This window comes from Sander vitreus, chromosome 9 (genome assembly GCF_031162955.1).
Source record: "Sander vitreus isolate 19-12246 chromosome 9, sanVit1, whole genome shotgun sequence".
In the NCBI taxonomy this organism is placed as follows: domain Eukaryota; kingdom Metazoa; phylum Chordata; class Actinopteri; order Perciformes; family Percidae; genus Sander; species Sander vitreus.
In genome coordinates, this window is record NC_135863.1 from 2,587,788 (window position 1) to 2,609,596 (window position 21,809).

Genomic DNA, 21,809 nt, shown 5'->3' on the forward strand with positions numbered 1-21,809 from the left:
AACTCTTCTCGTCTTTGAGCTTCGTCAGAGCATCATCTTAAATGAACTCCGTTCTACAGCGTTATAAATCGCTCTTGTCGTGAACTTTAAAGTCTTCATTAAACATTAACATCTTTTATCTTTCGTAAGTCTATGAACATAGCCATCAAACATTTTTCATTAAATGATATGATTTTTTTAACAATAATAGGCCTAATAACAACAACAATAATAATCATCATAACAATAATAGGGCCTTATCATTAATATTCACGGCAATTAGGCTAGATCTTATTTGCTGGGGGGGCGGTAAGGGACCTGGACAATGAACCACTGCGGTAGACTCTTATTATTGTTGCTTTTTTCTTAGAAACTACCTAACTTACCGTACTTGAGTTTAGAAATGCTGACACTGTTATCCAATAAGTTGTCTATTAGTATGCTAAAACTTTGTTTTAATGCCTAGCTGGAGATATGCACTCTCTAAGTAGTTTCTGGTTTTCTTTTCTTCCTCTTTGAACTGTGGGAGTAAAGCTCTCCTTTATAATCCAAACAAAAATTATTTTAGTCCAGGTTGCAGATCTGCTGGCTCGCTGACATTTATTAGGAAGAAACATTGCAACTTCGTTCAGATCCAATGTAAAGATATATAGATCTATAATGCACCCTCAAAGTTATAACCACACTTTGAGTGTGTATACGTTGCGTTCATGTGCAGGTACGTGTGTAGACCGCCATCACTTCCACGTGCTGCGGTGCAGGAGATGTAGCAGTAAATCACTACACAAAGCTCTCCTCGTCACCAGTGAAAGGTCAGCCACTTCAGACATGTTTGTGTGTATGTTTACAGGGTTGCGGAAAAGAAAACACACACACACACACACACACACACAGAGGAATGAGTGTGTATGGCTGCACCTGTCTTCTGAGATAAAGGACTCCTGCAGCAGCATCCATCCACTCAGACAGAGCAGAACATGGCGAGGCGAGGGCTCCCACAAGGAATTGAGGTAAAGTGTGTGTGTGTGTGTGTGTGTGTGTGTGTGTGTGTGTGTGTGTGTGTGTGTGCGTGCGTGCGTGCGTGCGTGCGTGCGTGCGTGCGTGCGTGCGTGCGTGCGTGTGTGTGTGCATATATGCTGGTCGGGGTTATGTATGTGTCTTTGTGATTGCAAAATTGTTGCATATTGAATTTGTCTCAGTTTGCATAATCTATCTGTCAATATTAAGACTTCCATGGATGTTTCCAACATTGCTTTGTTGTGTCCAAACATAACACAGTACCTCTTGCTGCGGAACGCCTCCTATGCTCACTTCAGGTTTAACCTGATCTAAATCTCTCTTAAAAATCCAAAATACACTCAAACACAGGATGCAACAAAAAACTAAATGTATTATAATAAGAGCAAATTCATTTTAAATTTGATTTTATGCTGTGTGTGTCCGGCGTGCCCGTGCATGCGTGCGTGTGTGTGTCACTTACGCGATCGTGTCAATCATGTCCAGTCCCATCTCCACACAGCAGTGGGCGTGGTCTGCCTTGGGTTGGGTCAGTCCTGACACACAGTAGTAACAGTCCCCCAGGATTTTTATCCGCCTGCAGTGATTCTCCTACAGATGGACACAAAGAGACAGATTATCTGAAACAACCTTCTGTAGTCCACGATGTTATTAATACTAGTTAAATGTGTTTCCAGTGGTTATGATGACAATAAGTGAAAAAAGAGTGTCAGCCGCAGTCGGTCGGTCAATCGATCACTTTGGTCGTGATTGAAATATCTCAAAAACTATTGGATGGATTGCCCTGAAATGGTAAAACATTATACATGCTTGACATAAGCATGTTAGCATTATGACATTAGCATTTAGCTAAAAGCATCGCTGTGCCTGAGCAAAGCCTCAAAGCGCCACTATCCGACATAATAGTCCTAATCATAGATAGTTCCAATTCTCTGGATCTGGATCACAGATTTCACAAGCTTCTAATGTTTCACCACACATTACTAATTATGAGAGGACCATTGCTATTTTTAAACCTATTCTTCTGCTGATGAAAAGCTAAACTAGAAGACTACAAATACTGACTCTTGGGAAAGAAGCTAAAGTTCGAAGTCATGCTGTAGACCATTTATATATCTAAGACACTTAAAATCAAGAAAAACTGTACTTTTACTCCTGGTAAATGAGTGTTACATGAGATCTGACTGTACAGAAACTGCACGGATGCTTCAGCTGCATCTCTGTTAATGTAAATTCAGATGTATGTGCTTGTGCAACCATGTGTGTGTTTGCAGTTCAGGCAAACTCTAATTGCTCCGACGTGCTCTTGAAGTAGAATCCCGCCCACACATTCCCAGACAGATCAACTATTTGTCACAGTGCACATTGTGCCCAAACTCCGCAACGATGACACAAACACGATGACACAAAGACCGAAACACACCTTTACAACACGTGAACACGCAGACACAAACACACCTGCAGAAAAGCACAGACAGCAGCGTGGTTACTTGCAGACATACTGTACAGGCTTAGTTACGCGCACAGGGTTTGCGTTTGGCGCTGTTTCACTCACAGTCATCAGGAAATTGTAAGGGTAGACCCTACAAAGCTAAGCCTGCAGGCAGCCTCTGAGTGACAAACAAACACACACACATGCACACACACATAAATACTGAGGATTCATGACAACTGCAGGGAGAGAGGCGGAGATGAGAAGACAGGAGACAGGGTGCTCTGGTTTTCTGCTCACGGGAGCAGAAAGATTCTGGCGTGGGAGGATATGAGAATTCAGAACGTGGATGATTATCCCAGCGCTAGGAAGAGAAATGTGTGTGTATGTGTGTGAGAGAGAGAAATTATCAGCTGACTGCACGCCATGTCTCAGGAGAAACATATCTATGTGCTTTTTGGAGAGAAATTTGGGATTTGGAAACCAGCTGATTGGGCATAGTTCGTCTAATTGTGGGCAAAATCAATGTCGCCCAGTTTGCCTTGATAAATGTAATCACGGTTAGGTGAGGGTTAAGGGTTAAGTGTTCATCTGTTCTGGTTATGTTTAGGTCGAGCCTCCGAGGAATAAAAATGTGTTGTGCAGCATACAGCAGTCAGGCAGGCTCAGTAGTTGTGACAGAGCCGGCTCCCTCTCTAACACAACAGGCTATAAATCTCAATTAGGGTGCAGTTGCCACACACACACACACACACACACACACACACACACACACACACACACACACACACACACACACACACACACACACACACAATATATATCCTCATCACAAGATTTCCATATAATGGCTTTCTGAGTGCTGATAGCAAGCCACATATCACCTTGTATCTTTGTCTTTCTCCCCCCCCTTCTGTCTCTCTCACCACGCGTAGAGGCATGACTGATGAGATGCGGAATGAACTAAAGAGGGATAATCCTGCTGATCATGTGACTTGTGTGTGCGTGTGTGTGTGTGTGTGTGTGTGTGTGTGTGTGTGAGAGAGAGAGAGAGAGAGTAAACTGTCTGAAGAGATGTCTTGGCCTGGTAGAAGAAGAGATCAGGCAAGTGGCACGCTGAGTGTGAATGTGGTGTAATCGACATCATGGGCAAGGTGGACTTCATCTATTTGATGATCACAACAGAAGAAAATAATTCAAATAATTATAGAATATAACTATTAATTAAAAGGGGTCTCTGTCTGTCCTACAATTGTAGCAAATTCAAACATGTCAAGCATTAGCGATGTCGGAATGAACGCTTTTTCCTTGGAAATAGCCTGGTCCCAAAGAGTGAGCTGTTAGCAAATGACACGCATACTCTAGCATTGCTCGGGGACGCAACTATGTCATGGCAGGTGTATTGCTGTGGATCTTCAGTTATGAAGATTTTGTCGAATAGCTACTATATTTTGCAGCTGCCCCTTGTCAGTTATTCACTGTGTGTGTGTGTGTGTGTGTGTGTGTGTGTGTGTGTGTGTGTGTGTGTGTGTGTGTGTGTGTGTGTGTGTTCGTTCTCTCATGCAGTATTGATATGATAGTGGTCTGGCCGCAGATAACCTATCACTCACCTTATGTTTCCCGGAGAACAACGCTACACAGGTTTACTGACACAGTGTGTACAATGTGTGTGCTACCATACACACACTCTCTTTCTTTGTCTTTATCAAGTGCAGTAGTCCAAATAGACACATACACACACACACACACACACACACACACACACACACACACACACACACACACACACACACACACACACACACACACACACACACACACACACACACACACACACACACACACACACAAACACACACACACAGAAACACTCCACCTCCTCAGCCTTTATCTCCCTTCTGTCTAAAAATCGGTTCACTCATCTCTTCCTCTCTTCCAGTTCCCTTTCCTTCTTGACCTTCATCTCTTCCTCCTCCTCCTCCTCCTCCTCCTCCTCCTCCTCCTCCTTCGTGTCATTCAGCCTCTCCAGCTTAACTTTCACTAGTGGATCAATATATGGTTTGGCATAATAAATAATACATTTCATTTTTTTGGAGGCTTTTTGTGTTGCAGAGAAATAACAGGCTGACCAACTGTTTAGAGTCACTTGCAGCCAGCCTGCCTCCTTTACTGTGATGGCTCAGTGGCATGATTTCATAACAGAATCTATCAGTTGAATTTGCCTACTCTTCTTTGTAAGTTGCACCGTCTTGTACACTGAACTCGTTCGAGATTCGACCGATCATATACATCGTAAATCTCAGTATCAGCTGATACGTTTCAAGGTATTTATCGTCACAAAAATTACAGAGAAACAATTGTTGGCAATGACAAGCTTAGATCTCAGGCTCCCTCCAACAGTGCTTATTAAATGTATATAAAAAGAAAACATGGAATTAAAAACAAGAAATGAGAAAAATCTAAGACAAAGTAAGAAACTAACAAGAAATTGCCATAATCCCAAAGACATGTTTTAGGTCATATAGAAACATGAGAAACTGAGAACTTTTGTTTTATTACATATCCTAGTCATAATTCTTCAATACCCACATTTAAAGCTGCTATAATCAATGTTTTAATATAAATAATAGATGTAATGAGTGTGTAATGTGAAAAGGTTGCTTGCTCAACCCTGCAGTTCCCTTCAGCTCACTGTTCTGGTTTAACGGTATGCAACTTTACCGTTTTGGTTTAGTCTTAGCGCTGTCGACATCCTTGTTTCTAGCAGCATAATATGCTTCCTGCCTGGCACTATATGGTGAACATTTAGAAGAGCATTTACAGCTAAAGAGCCAAATATTTCCCTCAGGAGTTGGTAGAGACAGAGCTAAAAGGAGGATAAATATTGGACTTACATTCATCAGGTGGACCCAAACATTACTCTTAATAAATATTAATGTCACTGTCTGCTGGAAGCATAAATAGGCAATTTCATCATATAAACTTTATACCGTGGTAATATGTCAATGTTAAGTGTGTTTACAGCTTGTTCTGCTGCACCCGAGTGTCCAAAAAGTTCAATTAACATCTTAAGGTTGCTTTCACACCTGGGTTGTTTGGTCTGTTTTAACCGAACCGTGGAGCGTTATGTCGGCTAGTCCGGTTGTTTGGGGTGGTGTAAAAGCTCATTCGAACTCTGGTCCGCTTAAACATAGGGGTCTCTGTTTGCTTTCACTGCATTTACTAGCCTGCAATTTCAACCTTGCGTAAAATTTACGGATTTATATAAGGGGATGAAAACCTTCAAATCCATAACCTAATTTGACAACACATCGTCCTCTTTCTCTCATCAGGGCTGCCCTCACCTTCACTCTCTGTCTGTCAGCTGCTGACATTGTTCGCCTTCTTCTAAAATATCAGAAACACCAAAGCAAAACCAGAAAAACCCAAGACGTTATACATTTTAGTGTTGCTCCATTACTTCTGAGACCATAAGTGTCGGCGACTTTCACTCGGATATTCTGTCCAATAGACCAGCGACTGTTTAGACCGCGTAATATTTCTTTACAATGTTTGATGTGTTTGACAAAGTGCAGTGTGAAAGCTAAACAAACCAAATGAACAATCCAACAATGTTGCAATTTTCAGCCCCAAATTGCACCGAGTCTACCGGACTATAGATGTGAAAGCGCCTTAAGAATACTGCATTAGATTTGTCATAAGATCACCACCTGTATATGGTTAAAAAAAAGAACTTACTGTAGCCAGCTCATCAAACTTCCCAAAGAGTTCGTTGAGGAGTTTGACCAGTTCCTGAGCAGTACACTGAGAAGCCAAGCTGGTGAAACCCACAATGTCTGCAAACAGGATGCTGTCAGAGGAGAGAGAGAGAGAGAGAGAGAGAGATGAATTATAATCTGATGTGAAGAGCTCAACTTGTCCCGACAGCTGATTTCCTCATGTTCTCCAGGAAGGAAACACTCAGCAGTTCCCAAGACAGAAACAGACAGGGCATGTTGACTGCTGGTTCTGACACTTAATACCCACAGATCACACTGCAGCAGAGAAATTGGCTAATGGCGATCAAAGGTCGACCATAATCCAATCCCTGATAAGTGACAGCATCTTTTAGGCCAAGCACTAAATTGATAATGGAGCTAAACTGCCTACTGCAGTGGGGATGAAGGAGGTGTTGAAAGCTACTTAGCCCCTTATTCATTTTGCTCAGAGGCCAGATGGCAACAAAACAAGGCGTTATGGATCTTATTGACTTAAGGCATCAGAGCTAGAGCTGTGTGTACTGTATAGAGCTAGATATGATTTCTGTTGGTACTGATACCAAAATGATACTTTTTATGATGTCTTACGTTGAGTAGTTCCCTAGAAAAACAATAAAATACCTTGTTTGCAAGTTCCTTGTCCAACACATTTGCGCATTTTCTGATCTGAAGCTCCTATCAGCAGGACAACTGCTTGCAAAAATGATTTTCACATATAATAATAACAAACTAACTTAAGGCTGAACTATTTTACGAGATACATTTCCTAAGAGATTTTTTCCACAGATATTATCCACATATCGCAGCCGGGTGCATGTGTTGCTGATTTTAGGTATTCGAACAAACAGCAAATTCTCTTGTTCACTCTTGTTAAACAGTTTTGTTGGACAGCTTGTCCGAACTAGAGATGTTCCGTTACTGATACCAGTATCAGAAGAGCCTCTGACACTGCTTAAAATGCTGGTATCGGCATCGAAATGTACTGGAGTTTATGAACCGATCCGATACCACGTAATTTAGCCCTGAAGTAAATCTTGCGTCGAGGAGTATACCTCTATATATGGGCGCCCGCTCTACCAACTGAGCTATCCGTGCATCCGTAAATCTACTTTAACGTAGTTTATTTATGTTCTTTTTCCCTTGTGACTGACTGTAAAACTGGGTAATAAAAGAAAGTTCCACAGCATTTTTTGTTTGTTAATGTTTCACAAAGAGTTTAACCTGAGACAGGCTATACAATAATGATAGCAATCATATCACATCCATACAGGGATAGTAGTATAAAGCTATATATATATATATATATATATATATATATACAGTTGTGTTCAGAATAATAGCAGTGTGTTTAAAAAAGTGAATAATGCTCTAAATCCTTAGAATAGCTTTTATTTCCATAATATCAATGCATTGGGAACACTGCACATTCAATTCCAAATCAAAACATGACCAAAGTTGATCAAGTTTGTGTTATACCTTTACAGAAAGTGAAGAAAAAGGAATATTAGGCTGTTAAAAAAAATAGCAGTATTTGCATTTTTCTTTACAAACTCGAACATTTACTGTATAAACTGAAAAATGTCTCAAGGGTTTGCTTTACTTTGAATCACTGCACTAATGTTTAGTTGCATAACCATTATTTCTGACAACTGCTTCACATCTGTGCTGCACGGAGTCGACCAACTTCTGGCACCTGTGAACAGGTATTCCAGCCCAGGACGATTGAACTACATTCCACAATTCCTCTGCATTATTGGGTTTTGCCTCAGAAACAACATTTTTGATCCCCACCCCACCCCACAAGTTTTCTATGGGATTGAGGTCTGGGGATTGGGCTGGCCACTCCGTAACATCAATCTTTGCTCACTTACTGGTGTGTTTTGGGTCATGGTCTTGTTGAAAGACCCATTTCAAAGGCATTTCCTCTTCAGCATAAGGCAACATGACCTCTTCAAGTATTTTGATGTATTGAAACTGATCCATGATCCCTGGTATGAGATAAATAGGCCCAACACCACAGTATGAGAAACATCCCTATAACATGATTTTTGCACCACCATGCTTTACTGTCTTCGCAGTGTACTGTGGCTTGAATTCAGTGCATGGGGGTCGTCAGACAAACTGTCTGCGGCCCCTAGACCCAAAAAGAACAATTTAGCTCTCATCAGTCCACAGAATGTTGCACCATTTCTCCTTTGGCCAGTCAATGTATCCTTTGGCAAATCAACCTATTCAGTACATGTCTTTTTTTCAGCAATGGGACTTTGCGAGGGCCTCTAGCTGATAGCGTTGCTTCACATAGCCTTCTTCTGATCGTAACAGTACTCACAGGTAACTTTAAGTCTTCTTTGATTTTCCTGGAGCTGATCATTGTTTGAGCCTTTGCCACTTTGGCTATTCTTCGATCCATTCGAATGGTAGTTGACCGTTTTTTCCCCACATCGTTCAGGCTTTGGATGCCATTTCAAGGCATTTGAAATCATTTTGGATGAGCAGCCTATAATTTTCTGCACTTATTTATATGTTTTCCCCTCTCCAATCAACTTTTTCATCAAAATCCACTGTTCCTCAGAGCAATGTCTGGAACGACCCATTTTGCTGAGTATTTCAGTGTGAAATGCACTATAACCAGCATGCACAACATTTGCTTCCTTCCTTCCTTAAATATCGGCCATAATTGACACCTGTTTCTTCACAGAATCAATCACCTCACTAATTGAACACAACACTGCTATTATTTTGAACATGCCCCTTTCAATTACAGATTCAATTACACAGAATGAGCAGCATGCAAGTCATGACTGTTGGGTCTGTTGGTTTTCTATGACTCTACAACACTTACTAATAATTATTTGCCATGTAGAAATATCACTTCTACCAAAACAATTGATTTTATATATATATATATATATATATATATATATATATATATATATAAACATATGTATTTTCTATCACACTGGTATCCGATCGATACTCGGTATTGGCCGATATGTAAGTTCAAGTATTGGTATCGGGAAGCGAAAAATGGTATCAGACCATCTCTAATCTGAAAACCAGCATGTTTTAGTCTTAAATAGGCCAAATGTTGCTTTTAATCGGGAACTCTGATAAGAGAAAAAGTAAACGAGATCTGACCATATATTTAATGCCAGCCTTCAGTATGTGACAGTTTTTGATACTCCGTGTTCGGGAAACATTTCGGTTGCTAAGTTCTGAGGTGGGATACCCAGCTCTAGCGTGAAGAGGGCCCTTCCTCTGCATCGTGACTGAGTTGCCCTATAGTTGCTCAGGAGCCTGATGTATGCAAAGCTGGGATCACGACTGCTGCTCGACAGAAGAGCTCTGTTGTGTGATTTGTCTTTGAATGGCTCTATTCTGCTGGTCGTGCTGGTGTGGGGAGGGCGAGGAGGAGAAGGCGAAGGAGGGAAGAGGGGGGAGAAAGAAAGGAGGCGTGGGAGAGGGCAAGCAGAGCGGTGGTGGAGCTGAATAGGTGTGTGATCAAACGTACTCGGGGCCACATCAAAGTGGGGGCCAGATCAGGGAAATGTCACGCCCCTGCTCGGGAAAATGGAGGTGAGTTTTTTTTTTACCGTCATGTGTTTGCGGGTGCATGTGTGTGTTTGTAGCTCCCAGCCAACTCCAGGGAGCTGCTACAAAAACACACACGCACCGGTAAAACCCATGGGTGCAGCAGCGTGATGGTGATTTGTTGGTGAAGGACGGACGGGAATTGTTATGTCTCCATCATCCCTAGGGGCAGAGGACACTAACATTTAAATTAACCCGGGGCTAAACCAAGGGAAAGGCGAAAACAATTCAAGATGAATCAAATCATTTATTGTTAACTCTCCTGTCAAATCTGACCCATTTTCAAAAGGTTTCTATATCAGAAATTTGGGTTTCTTTCAACCAAATTTTCAAAAAAAAGTAACGTGGATGGTTCCATATGATGCTATTCACAAGTAAAATAAATCATATAATGGATCAGTTCACTACTTTCATAAAATTAGCATTTGGAAAAAAAATTGTATTAAACAACATTGACAAAAGTGACAAAAAATGTCGGAAAAGCTTCAAAAACGTGGGGTAAAAAAACACAAAAACGTCCAAAAGTGCAGAAAACATCGACAAAAACAAACTTAAAAACTGACAAAAAAACTTTTGGGAAGAGCTTCTAAAGGTGCTTACACACCAACCTGACGGCCAACCGTCGGCAGAAAAGGCAGTCGGACTGATCAGTCGGGTCCCCGAGGTCCAAAAAAATGCCTCAAAACACACTGAGGCGACACCGACTTGATCGTACGCTCTGCGCGTGCGCGAAACAAAATACGTTTCCATAGCAGCAGGCGGCGCTTCTCTGTGTTCGCTTAATACATCTATGATTGTTTCCCAGAAAATGAAAACCGGCAGCTGATAGGACGAACGCGTCATGTGGGTCTTTTTTCTCCGGAAATTCACAGCCAGACTGTCGTGGCGGCTTGTTCAGAATATCATATTATATATCATATATAATCTCATATTGTAGTAAAATAGTTCACCGAAACGTGTTTCTGAAAACATTTTAAGCGAGAAATAGGCCGTGCAGTTGCTGAATCTGTCTTCATTTCAGATTGACAAAGGTCAGTCTGCTCATCCGCTCGCCATTTCCGGGTGAGTCCCGACTGCCCTGTCTCCAACTGAACATGTCGGGTCGGCCAAAATGAAGGCCGACGGCTCCTCGGACGGACGACGGCACGGAACACACCGAACAGACTCGAGTCACCGACCTTGCCAGACTGTCCGACGGCCAATAATCGGCTCTGTTTGTCAGACAGACAGACAGACAGACAGACTGGCCCTCCACTCCCACACTCAGCAGCACTGATACAGCTCTCCATTTCTCTTCACTGCCTCGCTGGAACTAAATCGTACGGTGGCCGACAGGGGCAAACACACTGCAACTTAATGAAACACACCCAAATAGACAAAACACAAGCAAATTAAGAAAACATCTTCATTAATTTGACAACACATGCGCAGCATTTAGCAAACGCGCTGCAAATACACAAACGATGCAAAAAGAAAAGCACACAATCCCCGAAAACAAATGCAACAACAACAAAAAAACGCTGCATCCAGATTACACAACGGAAGTTCTCCAGACCTCTAGAGGGAGCAGCTAAGTGGAACAGCTGTCACGTCCAGTTCTGCTCTTGTTCCCTGCCAGATTGTTGTTACTCCTAGTGTGTCTCACTCTCCAGCGTTTTCCTAGTTTGTTTTTCCCAGTGTTTCCTTGACCGTGTGCCTGTATCCTGACGACGATTTTTGCCTGCCGCTTTTTGTACCCCTGCCTTATTGTTCCTTGAACAATAAATTGTATTTACCTTGTCATCTATCCTGAGTCGTGCATTTGAGTCCACCATTGTACCCTGTCAACAGCTTGATTTTCAACCCCACTGAGAGAGAGAGAGAGAGAGAGAGAGAGAGAGAGAGACAGCCGGGGCACGTTCAATCTCAGAATGGTGTGCAACTGCTTTGAGATCATAGCCTGTAAATATTAAGTCTATGTTTGAGATATCTTTTCTCTTGTTTGGTGGGTATGTCTCTAGTTTATTGGCTCAGGTCACAGGTGATACTCAATCAGCAGAGACGTGTCTGTAAACTCGTGGTAATAAAAAGGCAGAGTGCTCTCTCCCCGTGGGGTCAAAAATCCAGCTGTTCCACTTAGCGCTCCCCCTAGAGGTCTGGAGAACTTCCGTTGTGTAATCTGGATGCAGCGTTTTTTTTTTGTTGCATTTGTTTTCGGGGATTGTGTGCTTTTCTTTTTGCATCATTTCTGTTTTCAGAGTTTGTGTGCTTTTCTTTTTGCATAGTTTCTGTATTTGCAGCGCGTTTGTGTATTTGGTTGCGTTGTGTGTATTTGCAGCGCGTTTGCTAAATGCTGCGCATGTGTTGTCAAATTAATGAAGATGTTTTCTTAATTTGCTTGTGTTTTTGTCTATTTGCGTGTGTTTCATTAAGTTGCAGTGTGTTTGCCCCCGTCGGCCACCGTAAAATCGGCTCAACGTCAGGCCAGGTTCTCAAGCTCTGCAACATTTTCTTCATTACAGGCGCAATAGAGGTGGCTGCTGAAAAGGCCGATCGAATTAACAGGACATTAACAGTTTTCAATATTGATTCATCTATAATTAAGTTTTTTCAAGAAATCAAGTGATCATAGTTGTTTATTGTATAGAATATTAAAACGATTGCAAGTTCTTAGAACCAAAGTGAATGTCTTCAAATTGTTGTTTTTTTATTAATAATAATAACTCATTACATTTATATAGCACTTTATCATAGACACTCAAAGTGCTTTTTGGGGGGGGGCTACTCTCTACCACCACCAATGTGTAGCACCCACCTGGGTGCGATCAACAGTGGAAAAACTCAACTTACAATGATATTAAACTGTGATAAATCAGCAAAACTAGAACCTGTAAATGTGTTTTGCTGTTTTTTTTTTTTTTTTAAATAAATGACTTCATAAAATTGCAGAATATGTTGATTAATAGTTGATTTCTATCAATCTAACTATCCCTTTAGTTCTGTTAAATCACAAAGCTGCTTCTACTCATTATTTCCTAAAACTTTGGACGTGATGTAACTTTTTGATCTCTTATCTGACGTCTAAATCCTACAAAGGAAACTGGAAACATTTCACCAGTCTGCTTCATAGTCATACAGACGTCGTACCAATTTCTCGGTGAGTGTTAAAGTTCATTCTTAACCTTGAAAATATAGTCAGCATCTCAGATAATTCCACTGATAGAAAGCTCCGGGGAAAAAAAAGCTAGTAAGTGGACCTTAAGTTAAGACAATACCTCTTTTTGGCTGCTACAGAGCCTCTAATAAAACAAAAGTTAAATAATATTACAGCCACTGAATTATTTGTTCTCATCGGATTCAAAAGTCTCTAACAACACCAGCACACATGGCAGATGAGATTTTCTGATCTATCGGGGGTGGCAACAGCGCTCCGTCCCTTTTCTCTGTCTAACCTTTACGTACTTTGATTGCATCTGCGTTAAAGGCTAACTTTAATTGCTCTCCCTTTATTCTTGACCCTGACGTCGAGCAGGTGACACCTGGATCAAAACACGCCCGCCCCTCCGCACACCTCTGCGCTCCGCGGTTGCCATGACACCCCCCTCGTACCTGACATTGTCGTGACGTTGGATGTAGATCTTGTGAAAGATCCGCTCAGGCGGCTTCAGAAAGTCCTCCTTCATCTCCATGGCAACATTCCTGGGCAGTAGGCTCATTAGCAGACGCTCCTGAGGAGGGAGGGGTTAAAACAGAGGGAGAGGAGGCAGCGTGAGAACTTTGAACTGGGAGGACAGGAATGTGTTTGTATCCATGCAGGCGTAAGCAGACAAATATAAACTTATTGGTTCTTTGCTCTGGTGTAAACATCCAGAATATGACCCCTTTGAGTAGAGTAGTGAAATAATTACTCGATCAATAGGACAGTAGTCCAATAAATCAACAATTTCTAGAATTGATTAATTGTTGAGGCCGTTAGGGTTAGGGTTCATCTCTCTCTCTCTCTCTCGCTCTCTCTCTCTCCCCCCAGTGGGCAAATGCTCACATTCGATGGCGTCTGGCACTTTGGAGAGGTGTTCTCTTCACGGATTAACCCTAACCCTAACCCTAACACCAGATACTGACTGGTTTGTATACCAATCCCCGGACCCCCCCAATACAGTAAAACTGCACATTTTAGAGTGGACTTTTATTGTGTCCAGCCTAAGGAACACCTGTGCAATAATCCTGCTGTCTAATCAGCATCTTAATATGCCACACCTGTGAGGTGGATGGATTATCTCGGCAAAGGAGACTAACACAGATTTAGACAGATTTGTGAACAATATTTGAGAGAAATAGGCCTTTTGAGTCTTGGAGTTCAGCTCATGAAAAATGGGGGCATAAACAAAAGTGTTGCGTTTATAATTTTGCTCAGTTTGTTGGCCGGTCATTTAGGAAATCGTGATGGGAATATTTTTTTATTTTCTGACATTTCATAGACCAAATAATTTATCAAGAAATAATGAGCACATTGGAAACGGGAATTGTCACACTGGGGGATCTTTATCTCGGTGGCATATTGAAATCCTTTCAGGATGTGGTACAGCAATTTGGATCCCTAGGTCTACATTTTTTAGATTTGCAACTTGGCCATCTGTTAGTGGGGATTTTTAGATCCAGTTCTTCAGCCCTAAAGGCAACAGAATGTTTAGATAAGTTGTTGAAATATGGAAAAGGTCTGGGTATTATTCTATGCTTATGCAGAACCTGGAGGATGGAGCCTGGACAGCCCTCAAAAAGACATGGGAAAGGGATCTGAGTATTAAACTGGATGATGAGGAGTAGGACAGAATCTGCATGATGTAAGGGTGCACCTGATTCAGTTTAAGATTATGCATCGCTTCTATTGGACTCCCTTCAGATTGTTTAAACTTTAGGTATGAAAGACCAAATTGTTGGAAATGTAAGACAGAAGACGGCCAAGTCACACTTCATGTCTTATTCAGCCCAAGATTATTTGTTCTGGGAGATGGGCCAATCCTAAAAAGAATATGTATAAGTACATAAGAAGCTGGGTCCAGACTAGTTTAATGATAGCCAGACAGATTCTTTTAAGAGGATAGAAGAATGAAGGGGTGCCGTCAATCCAGGAGTGGGCTTGTGAGATGGCTAATGTGGCGGCTTTTAAAAAGATGTCATATAAACAGTTTGCCAGGTTGGATGTCTGTACTAGAAAATGTGGGAAAGTACCTGATCTTTCTGGAGGGCTCCTAAGAAGCTTTGTGCTGGGGAGAGACGTGTATGATGGGCTTATGGTGTTGTCATTTATACATATGTTTATTTGGTTTATGGCTTATTGTCTATGTTATTACTTTTTTGTTGAATGTCTTGAATATTGTGGTTCATGTGTCATCTTTTCTTGATTTTTGTCTGGGTGGGTGGTGATGACGAAGGGGGGTGGGCATGTGTATGTGTGTGTGTGTGTGTGTGTGTGTGTGTGTGTGTGTGTGTGTGTGTGTGGGGGGGGGGGTGTTCATGTTGCAAGTTGTATGTTTTGTATGTTAAAAAATTGTTAATCACAAAAAGCATTAATGAGCAGATTTATCTTTAGTTGCAGCCCTTAACTGGATATCTTTAGTTGTCAGACTGTTGGACAATGAAGACATTTAACTCTCAGAACGATGTTGACGTGATAAGCAATTGCACTTTTATCGGACATTTTATAGACTAAACAGTTATTTGGTAGATTCATTAAATCATTAATCATTAGTTTGTGCCCCACTTTGGGTGACAAAATCGTTAATTGGATTTAGGGTGTTGTTTTTGGATTGATTATTTGATGTCAATAATGTTAATGCCCATCACAATTTACCAGATCCTAACGTGATGTCTTCAGATTTCTTGTTGTATGGAACCTACAGTCTAACGCCCAAAGATATTCAATTTACAGTAATATAAAACAGAGAATAGAAGCAAATCCTCTGACAACGATATAAAAAAAACAAAATAGTGTAGTTAAAATAAGGGGGAAATCATGGTTATGGCAATTATAACATTTGGTTAATAAAAAGTAAACGTTACTTGCAGGCCTGTGACAGCATGCAAACTCCGCCCTTCTGCATTAAAATCACACGTTCCTCCACATACACAACTTAAAGATGCTGTAGGTAGGATAGTGAAGATTCAGGACTTAGCCAAAGAATTTGAACATCGACAACTTCTCAGTCCCTCCCCCCCCCTTTAGAGGCCAAACGGTACCTAAGCCCCTCCCCCCACAGGGGAGAATGAATGCGTGTGTATGAGCAGTGATTGACACGCAGTTAGACACGGTTGTCAATCAGCTAATTCTTTCAGCATCAGCCTGAAGTAATGTCTACACAGAGCACCGTGTGTGTGTGTGTGTGTGTGTGTGTGCGTGCGTGCGTGCGTGCGTGCATGTGTGTGTGTATCACAGTATAAAGTACTCTGAAACTCTCGCAGGATGTCAAATGGTTGTGAATGCACAATGAATCATCAGGCGGCTCAGCTGAATAGCTGTTGAGAGGCAGGTTATAAAATCAGCCGGGGCTCTCCTGTGTCTCTCTCCGACACCGTTTCACATTATACATCCATTCACACAACTGCTCCTCACCTATGAATTAAAAGCTTCACTAGAGAGCAGCCTTGAGAAAAAGCCGTCACACATACTGACACACTTACTGTGAGTGAAAGTGTGTTTGTCCATAGGTGCTTGTGTTTCACGTACACACACACGCGTATGTACAAATCATGATAAGCATAGTGTGAAGGTGTTTAATTTATGATTTAATAATTTATGCACCTGCTTTATTAATCTCTTCCATTCCACCTCCCATAACGTGTTATTATTCCCATTTCTCTGATTTGTCCCAGGCTTAATTCACTCTGTGCTCTGTTTGACTATGGCTCTCCCCTTAGTGGTTTATTAATGAACCACTGGCTCACTTTCTCTCGCTAAAAAATTATTATTCCTGCAGTTTATCAAGAAAGGGGAAATCCCAGCAAAAACTTTTTCATCTTTTAAATGAACACTAAACGGAAGAAATCCAGCTCGTTTGCACAAAAAGGAAAATTAATGCTTAGTCAGGAGGAAGGACTTTTTTTTTCTTCGTTAGGCTTACTCTTTTCACACGAAGACAGCAATAATACAGACAGTTTAACATGTAACATTCGTCTACAAAATGTAAACCAAAGTAGAAAAGATATCCATTAAAAAAGAACAAAGAAAAGATGTTTGCTCTTGGGGGGAATTGTTGGGTCTCTGCATATTATAGTGTGTATAGAGTGGTGTAGACCTACTCTCGCTGTCCTGAGATAACTTCTGTCATGATTTGACACTATAAATAAGAATAAGGAGGTGAAAAGTGAAGAATGTGTGCAATATTCTTTTCAAAGATTATTTTTGGGCGTTTCAGGCCTTTATTTTGACAGGACAGCTGAAGACATGAAAGGGAACGACATGCAGCAGGTCGGAGTTGAACCCACAGCCGCTCGGTCGAGGAGTAAACTGAGCTACCTGGGCCCCTGAATGTGTGCAATATTCTTAAAGGATATCCTGTGGCATGATGACTTACTATGTGATGGACTGGTGACGCAATGTTACTAGTTATAGACTAGATAAATGGATTTATATTGATAAACTGTATATTGTCAAAGTCAGTTTTGTGGAAATTCAGTTGAAAAGGCAGTGGTTGTTCAAACTCTTCAAATGTTCATTTTAACGTGTTCTATGTTTAAATCATAGAAGTTCTTTTTTTTGTAGAGAGTAACAGCAGTTTGACGAAAATATCTTAATTCAAGGTTCACTTGCTCGGTGTTACTGAGGCTTTCCGCCGTATTTTACGGTCTTCAGCAGCAGATGGAGTTTGCTGAGTTGTCGTGGAAATGTCCTCTTCTTCTTGAAATCGTGTGATAACCGTATGTAACTATACAACACTGATAGAAAGTCGACAAATCACTGAAGTTTCAAACCTAAGACTGTGAGATGTGGTTAAAGCTCTGGAAAAAGCCAGTAAGTGCACCTTGAGTTAAGACTTTTTTTTTCGTGCCTGATTTCGGAAAGAATTGTCAACTCGTCTGTTTCCATCTTCAGTCTATAATGTTTCCTCCACTCTAACCGATTTCCGTGGGGGCGAGGGATTCCATTTTTAAATCTCTAGAAAACAACATACAGTATGCGCCTGAATCTTAATGTCATTTTAAATCGGCACCAATGTGTTGCCATACCAACATACTGGTTTTGCCATTGGTTTTAAAGGTGCAGTAGGTAAGACTTATAAAACTAACTTTCTGTCATATTTGCTGAAACTGCCCCGATGTTCCAGTAGAACTACATGAAGCACGTAATAAAAAATGCATCTTTCCTCTGCACTCTGAGATTACTATTGAACTGAGAAGTCAATTTACCACCCAGGTGTACACAGCACATAGCCGACACATGTTCAGGAATCAATACAACCTATGGATCGGGCACGAAGCACACACCCGCGCAAACACCTGAGTGATAACCAGAGGTCTGTTTGACGGCTGAAATTCAAATCGGAGACAATTGTTTCGTGGGCACATAAGCAGCTACTGCCTGGCTGTTGATAGATCCCAATCAAGGATCTGTGTGTGTTTCACTCACCCAGATAAACTGTGACCTTTACTGGAGGAGGGAGGCCATGAAAGCAATCTGCTTGTGTAATTACCTGTCAGAAGGTAGCCTGTTACTGCTGGGGAAAACACTGCATACAATCATGTAATCTACAAAGCACAGGTGCTAAGTGTGTGTGTGTGCGCGCTCACAAATGTTGTGTATAACGAGGGTGAGCCGTGTATGGAGGAATGTTACATGCATGGGATAATTCATTCTCTATGTAACAACTGGTGTAGGTGGGTTTCGTGCGCGTGACCGGTGAGGAGGGTGCGGCGCATAACAAAGTGTTTGTGCGTGTTAAAGTTGCCTGATTGTTTCTTTGTTAAGTCGCTCCATGTAGGTGTGTGCAGAGGGGGTGGAACGTGTGGCGCTGGTGCATGTGCCACAGTAATTGTTCTTTCCTTAAATAGCTGCTGTCATAGTTACTGCATGCCTGTGGGCAGGTTGCTAGAATACATCGGCACCTGAAACCTTTTTAAAAAAAAAACTTCTCAAGAGACTGTAGTAAGATTTCATCAGAAAACCACGCGCCTAATGCGAGGTGAAATGCGTGGATGGATCGTCGTCTTCCATACTGCATTTTCATAGAGATAATGTTTTTGGGCATTTTCTGCCTTTATTTTGACAGGACAGCTGAAGACATGAAAGGGGAGAGAGAGGGGGAACCCGGGCCCGCTGTGTTGAGGAGTAAACCTCTATATATGGGCTTCCGCTCTACCAACTGAGCTATCCGGGCGCCCCTATCTGTGCATTTTTGTGTGCAAATTCACCTGCTTCTCATTCTCGTCCTCCAGTTTCAGCCTCTCCTCGATGCAGTTGCGGGCTTGCAGGAAGACTTTCCTCTGGGTGCGCTCGGTGAGAATCCTCACAAACACCCCCGACAAGTTGACGCTGGTGAACAGCACCGCATTGGCCACCAGCTGCACACAAACAAGAACAGACATGCCAAACAAAGCCGGCAGTGTCTCCATACTGTATGTGCATGTGAGCCTGAGGGAACACACATGTCCATATGTGCGCAATCTTTCTGTGTGCAATCCTATATCCTGGCTGCATTAGACTTCACAATCCTTGATTAATCCATAGGATGGATTAGATGTCAGACATCCATGTCAGCACATTGGTTACAGCACGAATCATACTGTAGGTGTGACTTTGAGAACAAAAGCCATAGTGCAATGGCTGGCAGATAAAGTGTATTATTGCAATTAGTGATCAGAGACTATTTATTGGGCCGAACACTTTAATTTGGAGGATTAACTCTTTAGTCACTCTACGTCATTGATTCCTAAAAGGTTGGATGTGAAAGGTCAGAGAAACACTCTAATCCAGCACAGCAAGATGGAGAAAACACTTCCAGCTATAGTGCGGCGGTTCCCAAGCTAAGGGTCTGGACCCACAAATTAAACCGGCTATGCTCTGCTGTGTCCTGCAGTGTCCTGTTGCGTCCTGCTGAACCCTGCTGCGTCCTGCTACGTCCAGCTATGCTCTGCTGTGACACGCTACATCCTGTAACGCCCTGCAGTGCCCTGCTATGACATGAACTACTACGACTACCATTTTTAGTCACTGTTCCATTATCTTTATTGTGACTATTATTGCCACTGTTCATCACACCCCCAACCGGCACCTTCAGACACCGCCTACCAAGAGCCTGGGTCTGTCCCAGGTTTCTTCCTAAAAGGGAGTTTTTCCTCGCCACTGTCGCACTATGCTTGCTCTTGGGGGAATTACTGGAATTACTAGAATAGTTGGGACTTTATCAATTATAGAGTGTGGTCTAGACCTACTCTATCTGTAAAGTGTCTCGAGATAACTCTTGTTATGACTTGATACTATAAATAAAATTGAATTGAAATGATTTACAGGAAAAACATAATTGGTCTACACAAAGTTAGGTTTATTTTTTGTTTCAGAATTTTCTACAACTTCGTTGCGATTTTACTTGTAAATTTCTGTGTCATTTTATCTCCTCAGGCATCCAAAGATAAATTCTAGAAAACGATTACCCTTTGGTTGAACTGGTCACATCTGCGGATGAGAGTAGACACTGCTTCATTTTAAGGAGTCAGAAGCTAAAAAGGTTAGGAACCCCTGATTGAATGCATTGCTACAAAATAAGTAAGTTTGTCAAACTCATATGAACACAGTATCCTTTGGCAGTTTTTCCCAACTTGGGGATAAAAATAAATTTGAGGGTTGACATGTAAACAGCACCGAAAAAAACAGAAACATGTTTCTGAATTTTTTTCTAATCTGTGTTTTTTGCTTGTGGATTACTGGACCATTTTACATTGTAAACCACCTTAACATTTCTATCAAAACAAGTTGAGAATAAATAATTAGTCTTTGGTTGAACTGCTCACTGTGCAATGGCATTTGTAACCTGAGAAGGTTATTTGAGTAGCTTTATTTTAGGGTTCACAAGCCCAAAAAAAAAAGGGAAACTACTGTTTTATAGGACCAGAAAAATAAGATGTTACACAACTCAAAAACCACGTTTCACCACATTTGTCAAAAAAAAACATCCCACATACTAAAAATAATCACTTCTACCTATAATCTGGAGCACAAGGACCAGTCAAGAATCAGCACTCGGTTGTGATTGCGGCTCTGCAGGATCCTGTTTCAGCACCGGCAGCTGGACAGCTCCTCGTCTGCTTCATTACTGAGGTGGGCTAAAGTGAAACTTTTCCTCTCTTCCAAATTTTCCACCCACAGTATCCTAGAGCTAAAATCGATCACTGAGAGTGTTTTGAACCTTTTCTTCTCCAGGGAAAGCCAGATGAGTAAGAATGCTGTTTTCTCGGCAGCACTTCACATTCATACAGTTTACTTTGTAGCCCGACTGGGAGCCTGTACAACTACAATCTTCTAAAGACCCATATTTTTTCACCTGCTTTTAGCTTAGTCTGAGGCTGCTTGGCTTCTGTCAAGTCACCTGTCTTTTATTTTCCTATACTGCTTTTTAATCCATTGTTGATGTAATTCCCTCTCCTCACGTCCTTCTTATTTTACTTGACATTGGTTGTATCATGGCAGATGCTTTGTATTACATTTTGTGGCAACACTTTACTTGAAGGTATCTGAACACATGACAGTCATGACACATGAACCCTAACCCTAACTCTAACCCTAACTCTAACCCTAACTTGTCAATGACAAAAACCGAATGACACTTACTAAAAGAAGCGTTATGTCATAAACGTTTATGACTTGTTTATAATGTTTATGACACGTTCATGACAGTGTCATGTCACTCTTATGTAGATACCTTCAAGTAAAGTGTAACCCATTTTGTATTGTTGTGTTTGTTTTGTATTTTTTTATTTATGTAGCCTAATGTTGTCCATCTGCGTAACGCCGACTTCAAACCATCTGCCTTGGTTGTAAAGCACTTTGGGTCAACTTATGATGT

The 21,809-nt window shown here is 41.5% G+C and overlaps 1 protein-coding gene across 2 annotated transcripts in view; it reads right to left on the bottom strand.

The window, feature by feature from the left end:
• The window catches only part of adcy1a (adenylate cyclase 1a), a 53,389-nt gene that overhangs the window by 30,790 nt on the left and 790 nt on the right, over positions 1-21,809 (bottom strand). For both annotated transcript variants that reach the window (XM_078258105.1, XM_078258108.1), the window contains exons 2-5: positions 19,162-19,311; positions 13,366-13,484; positions 6,167-6,278; positions 1,460-1,587 (exon numbers count right to left, since the gene is read on the bottom strand). In XM_078258105.1, coding sequence (XP_078114231.1) covers positions 1,460-1,587; positions 6,167-6,278; positions 13,366-13,484; positions 19,162-19,311 — 509 coding nt within the window. The remainder of the gene's footprint in view (positions 1-1,459; positions 1,588-6,166; positions 6,279-13,365; positions 13,485-19,161; positions 19,312-21,809) is intronic.